This window comes from Terrapene carolina, unplaced genomic scaffold, assembly GCF_002925995.2.
Source record: "Terrapene carolina triunguis isolate 2854851 unplaced genomic scaffold, T_m_triunguis-2.0 Scaffold199, whole genome shotgun sequence".
In the NCBI taxonomy this organism is placed as follows: domain Eukaryota; kingdom Metazoa; phylum Chordata; order Testudines; family Emydidae; genus Terrapene; species Terrapene triunguis.
In genome coordinates, this window is record NW_020664550.1 from 3904713 (window position 1) to 3911315 (window position 6603).

The window sequence follows — 6603 nt, forward strand, 5'->3', positions numbered from 1 at the left end:
GCAGGGGGTTGGGGTGCGGGATGTGGCAGGGGGCTCAGGGCAGGGGGTTGGGGTGCGGGAGGGGTGTGGGATGTGGCAGGGGGTTGGGGTGTGGGATGTGGCAGGGGGCTCAGGGCAGGGGGTTGGGGTGTGGCAGGGGGCTCAGGGCAGCGGGTTGGGGTGCGGGATGTGGCAGGGAGCTCAGGGCAGCGGGTTGGGGTGCAGGATGTGGCAGGGGGCTCAGGGCAGGGGGTTGGGGTGTGGCAGGGGGCTCAGGGCAGGGGGTTGAGGTGTGGCAGGGGGCTCAGGGCAGGGGGTTGGAGTGCGGGAGGGGTGTGGGATGTGCCGCGTGTTTGAGACCCCTGGTCTAGATAATTAATCCTGCCACGAGTGCAGGGGACTGGACTCGATGCCCTCTTGAGGTCCCTTCCAATCCTATGATTCTATGATTTGCTCTGGACACTCCGTGCCAGCTTTTTCCCAGATGCCGAGTACCCACAGTTACCTCCATGGCACCTTTGAACGCCGGGCACTAGATTGACAACTCCACCCTTGTTACAAGATGATTCATTTCCTCCAAACAGTAGATGAGGCTTTTCTGAAACACCCCATTGCAAACTCACTGGCACCCACCCGCCGTCGTCGTATTTGGGGACTGCCCAGGTTTGCAGCTCACTGGATGAACGGGCAGGTGTCACAGCACCAATGTGTCTGGTGCATGATGATCGAAAGCTCCTCATAAGCTTGATTTCCCCCACCCCCCATTGTCACCAGGGTTCTTGGTCTATCTCTGAGAAGGTTTTTGTGCTATAACTCCAGCTAGGATCCTGGATGTTCCAGTCACAGTCTATCTTTGGACTCCGGAGATGGCTATAAATAACCAGGCGCTTTCTCTCCTGTGCGTTTGTTTAGGCAAGAGGGCGTTCAGGATGGTGGTGAACTTCTCTTTGGAGGGATTGACTCCAATTTGTACTCTGGTCAGATTGTCTGGACGCCTGTCACCCAGGATGCTTATTGGCAAATTGGAATTGAAGGGTAAGGTTGTTGTCATTGGTATTTTTTGTAGGAATGTAGGGCCTGATTCTGAGCCCATCATAATCAGTGGGAGTCCTTCCATTAATTTCAGTGGGCTTTGGAACATGTTTGATCATAATAACAAACATAAGAATGGCCACACTGGATCAGATGAATGGTCCATCTAGCCTGTCTTCCAACTGTGGCCAATGCCAGGTGCTTCAGCGGGAATGAACAGTACAGGACAATCACTGAGTGAACCATTCCCTGTTGTCCACTCCCAGCTTATGGCAAGCTGTGGCTAAGGACACCCAGAGCATGGGGTGGGTTGCATCCCTGACCATCTTGGCTAATAGCCTTAACCTGTCCTCCGTGATCAGACAGAGGACTCTGGGAGCCAAGACCTGGACTCCTGGCTCCTACTCCTGACTCGGCTCCTGGGTTCTACTCCAGACTCTGCCCCTGAGTCTCTGTGGGACCTTAAATAACCCAAACTTAAAAAGTTCCAGAGATGCCACGAGAACACAAAACAGTGGCTCTAACATCTCTAATGGCAGCACCCCCATGTTCTTGGTTCATCACGCAAGAGATGGGTACATCGCTGCGGAATTTTCCTGCTGAAGTGTCCTGTGTTCTGTTCCCTTAGTTTCTCTGTTGCCGGACAGTCCACTGGCTGGTGTAGCAGTGGCTGCCAGGGGATTGTGGACACTGGAACTTCCCTCCTCACTGCTCCACAGGCGGTTTTTTCGCAGTTGATGGAGGACATTGGCGCTCAGGAGAACAGCGATGGAGAGGTATGGAGAACAGCTGGCCACCGGGAGGCTTAAAAGTGGAAGAGGGGAAGAACCTTGCTGCTAAGCAGGTTTCTGTTAGGTGAAGCAGCTTAGAGAAAGTGTGGTCTAGTTGTTAAAGCAGGTGACTGGTTGTCTGGACTATTCTATTCTTGGATCTGCCACTCACTCTCAGTTGGGTCTTGGGCAACTCATTTAACCTTTTTTGTGCCTGTTTGCCCATCTGTAAGGTGGACCTAATAATCTCTGCTTGTTCAGGGTGTTGAGGCCTTTCAACTGTAGTAAAGCATTTGACTTCCTTCCTTTTCCATGTGATTGTTATAAAGAGCTTTCCCAGGCTGATGGAAGGCAGTCTGTGTGGAGAAGTGCGGGGTTCGAGAGTCCCATGGGATGTAGCATTTTGTCTGCAGTGGCTGTACATAGTACGCAAACCTGCTCTTGCTTCCTCTTTCCACAGTACATGGTTAGCTGCAGCAGCATTGACAGCATGCCTACCATCTCCTTCACCATCAGTGGAACCAGCTTCCCGCTGAGCCCCTCTGCCTACGTGCTCCCGGTATGGATTCTCATCGCAGTGCGCTATCCTCACCTTCCTCTACTTGCATAGTCTCCTCTGGGTGGGCTCCCGGAGAGCTGTATATTTGATATGGGTCTGCTGGGCACATCCGTACTTGTGTTATCCATGTGACGGGGTATGACCAGAGCTTCCAAACCAAAGGGCTTTAACTCAGCTTTCTATCTTCTTCTCAACAGAGCAAAAGCACCGAGTGCGTTGTGGGCATCTCACCCACTTACCTGCCATCCCCGAACGGGCAGCCCCTCTGGATCCTGGGTGACGTCTTCCTCAGGGCATATTACTCTGTTTATGATGTAGGCAAGAGTCAGGTGGGCTTTGCCCCAGCAGCGTAAGTGCCATCGACTGTCTTCCACGCTGCTCCGAACTGTCTCCTGCCTCTGCTCCAACCTGCTGGGCTGTGACACTCTGGCCCCCTCATGCCTCTTGCCAAGGATTTTGAACGTCTCTGTGTACTGAACTTTTGCAAATTTCTGAAGCCTCTCTCCGGTGAATTCTGGGCTCCCCTTCGAAGGTGACTGCAAATAAATAAAAGGCATTAAAAACATGAAGCACATGTGTTTTGGTTTGATCTCTTGGTGCAAAATAAACACCTGGCTGAGGGAAGCATGGCATCAAAGCAGTATGTCCTGGGCAGAAACATGCAGCTGCTCTGAGTAGGGGCCAATTTAAAGCTAAACCAACCACAGGAATTTCATTTAAATACCACCCACACTTAACATGGTGTTGTAGGATAGTCATGCTGCAGCTCCAAGTTTAAACACTACCTGGCTCACTACACCTTCCCTTCCTTTGTTGGGACTAGTGGCTTGATAATATGCATCTCTTTTAATCTGTAGATCTCAAAGCACTCTGAGATGTGGAAGCAGAGGCCCAGGGAGGGTGAGGTTTAAGCAGAACCCTGGTCACTTAGAAAATGATCGTCCCTCCTTTAGTTAAGATAAGGTTGATAAGAATGTTTGGTGGTTATGGCAAAGGCCTGAGAATCGTGAGTGCTGGTTCCATTCCTGACCGTGCCGCTGAATCCCTATCTGAACTCAGGCAAGTCACTTCCCTGCTGTGGGCCTCAGTTTACCCATCTGTTAACTGAAGACTACAGCTGGTCAGAAAAACTTCCAATTCAACAATTTGCCAATTCAGCAAGACCACAACATTTCACAGATCTGGTCCGATTTCACCAAAGAGCCAACGGAACCAGGAAGGTGGAACTCTAGGGAACCTGGCACATTTCAACACCCTGGAGGTGGGGCTTGTTGGCCCTTAATCTTCTGCTACAGAATCCGAGTTGATGTCAATGGGACATTGAACTCATGGGCAGAAACATCTAGCCACTCCTGATGAGCTACTCTGAGCACGGGCAAATCTAGGGGCCAAATTTTGCTCTCAGGTACAGTGCTGTCAGCTGCAATCAGTGGGAGTCGCTCGTATCCTGCCTTGGGGTAACGGTGCTCCAGAATTCCAGTCCTGGCTCTACTGCTGACATTTGATGTGACAGAGAGCAAGTCACTTTCCCTCTCTGCCATATGGGGATAGGAACACTTTCCTCCTTACTTAATTTACCCTCACAGCTGCCTAGGGTTGCCAGTTTTGGCTGGATGTCTTCCTGGAGGCTTCATCACCTGACATAATCTGTAATTAAAGTTTCATCTTTAATTCCTGGAGACTCTGGGATGATCCTGGAGGGTGGGCAACCCTGCAGCCTCCTCTTTCGACTTTTGTGAATAGAAGACAAGGATCCTGACTGCAGCTTAGCCTCCCCACCCAGCTCCGGGACTGGCGGGGCAGAAAGCCTGGGTGCTCAGTCTCCAGGCCCCCTCCAGCTGCAGGCAGGCAGAAGTGAAATTGACAAGAGCGCCACAGCCTGCCTGCCTGGGAGCTGTCACTTTGACTTTCCTGACAGGGAGTTGACATTTTTTTGGCAAAACCTGAAATTTTCCCATGGCTTTGCAAAAAGGGCATTTTTCTTGGGAAATGGTTCAGACAAATTATTTCCCACCAGCTCTAGTAAGAACCGATGGTACTAAATGACCAGGCCCCAGAAGGCATGTAACTGTAGGGCACGTTTTGTGGCTGGGTCGTGCTAAGGACAGCTTCAGCTTTCTCTTGGGATCTATGCAATCTGTCTTGGTCAGTGGCCACAAGATGTACGTGACTCTGTGAAAAGTTCACATTTCCCCTTGTTTGCTCTAAGCCCCTGCCCAGCCAGCCTCACAAGTACCTTTTGGAGGGTCTCAAAATGCTCTTCATAACTATCGCCAGGACTAGTATATTGTCTTAGTAAAACCGAGTGCCAGGAATGCCCTATGATACACAGCCCATGGCTCACTGGCAAATAGCAGGTGCACAAACTATTCCAAACACTAGCCTGTTAGATTGGAGTAAGCCTTTGTGTCTGTTAATTTGGAGACAGGGTTGGACAAGGTTGATCGTGGAGAAATGCTCTTCACAGCTAATGAGGCAAATATAATCTCTCTTCCATGTAAAGTAAGCTGATCCGCATGCAATACCGGCTTTATGGTAGGGTAACCAGATGTCCCGTTTTTATAGGGACAGTCCCGTTTTTTGGGACTTTTTCTTATATAGGTGCCTATTTCCGCCCTCCCCCCCCCCACCGCCTGTCCTGTTTTTTCACAGTTGCTATCTGGTCACCCTACTTTATGGGATCCTTGAAACGGCCACTATAAGGGTGCTGCATTCACTCCAGCTAACCTTGGATAGATTTCCAGAGCCCAGTAAGTGATATCTCTGTCCCTGGCTGTATCGCAAACGGTAGTGGATGAGCTTGAAAAAATTTAGGCATTGCCCCCTGGTGAAGTTTTTGCTTTCATGTGTGTTACCTTGAAATCATTGTAAAGACCGACAGCCCCATTCTTTTCCTACTGACGCTATAAGGGTGCTCCATTCACTGCAGTTAACCTTGGATACAATTTCAGCATCCTGTAACTGTTGCAGCTCTTCCTCTATCTTTTGGCCATATCACAAAAGGTTAGTGGATGAGCGCCCATCATTAAGCACAATTTTTGCTTTTATGTCTTATATTTGCTTTCGGAAGTGTTGGGGAGCAGTGACTTAACAGAATTTCCATAATCTCAGCAACTCTTTCATCGGTTGGTTTAACAAGAGTAAGGCTGGTAGGCATAAACAGCGGTCTTTCATTCAGGATAAATGTAAAACAGAATGGACCTCCTTTAAGGGATAAATAGCTGACACAATAGAAGCCTCCGCCCAAAGCAAAACCACAGGCAAGACGGGAGTAGGAACCAGCTTTGAGGCCCAAAGGGAGTTCTGTTGCGATCACAGCAGAGCAGAATTTTTTGGCTGGAATTTTTCCACAAAAAATGCAGATTTGTTTCAAAACCAAAACGTTTTGAAAATTTGTTTCAAACTCACCAAATTGTTTCAGTTGAAAAAACAAACAAAAACGAGTGTTTAGTTATGACATTTTATAAATGAAGCTTTTTGAGTGATTCACAACAAATTTTGTTTAGAAATGTACTCCTAGTTTGTTTGTTTTTATTTCAAAAAAAAAAAAAGCTCAAAAGCAAAACCAAAGGCTTTGTTTTGGGTTGAACAATGCACTTTGACCCAAAATATTTTTTTGGGTACATCCAATGATCTAAAAAATCAGTTATTCACACAGCTCTAACTGTGATCCGATAAACTCAGGACCGGGGGATCGATTGGACTGGAGTGGTGTGTCTGTGTGTGTGAGGGAAGAAGAGAAACACCACAGAAACAAATTCAGGAAAGGCCTGGGAGCGTGGCTCTGAGACACAGCCTAGAAAGAGGGAGATTTTGGGGCTAAGTGCTAGCTAGAAAGGGGCTTGGAACTGTGAGAAAGAAACTTTCTCCTGATGTTTGATTCCTGTTGTTTTCAGGGAAACAGGACTTTGTACGGTCTTTGTAAGTGAACCAGATTGCATCAAAGAAATATCTGACTCTAACATGACTTTCTTCTCCTAAGCAAAACAATCAGCTAGGCCTTGAATTTTGGCTAACCACTAGGGTCAAAAAGAGAGAACTGTATCAAATTTCCATTCATTGCAGCCAGCGATGGATTTCTTCATTTTTGGCAGGGAAGTTTCGAAGCAAACAGATAACGCTCCAGTGTGTTGACATTTTGACAACACCTTTCTTTTGTTGTGAGCAGAGGTTTGCTTCTGAGCAGATCTTAATTGTTTGATCTTGCTGTCAAAAGTGCTAATTGCTTTACAATCTCAGCACCCAACAAAAGAAACAAACATC

At 48.3% G+C, this 6603-nt stretch overlaps 1 protein-coding gene across 1 annotated transcript in view; it reads left to right on the forward strand.

The window, feature by feature from the left end:
- Positions 1-2693, forward strand: part of LOC112109562 (gastricsin-like) — an 8181-nt gene extending 5488 nt beyond the window's left edge. The window contains exons 6-9 of the mRNA XM_024204128.1: positions 892-1014; positions 1640-1787; positions 2242-2340; positions 2538-2693. Coding sequence (XP_024059896.1) covers positions 892-1014; positions 1640-1787; positions 2242-2340; positions 2538-2693 — 526 coding nt within the window. The remainder of the gene's footprint in view (positions 1-891; positions 1015-1639; positions 1788-2241; positions 2341-2537) is intronic.
- Positions 2694-6603: the final 3910 nt, after the last annotated feature.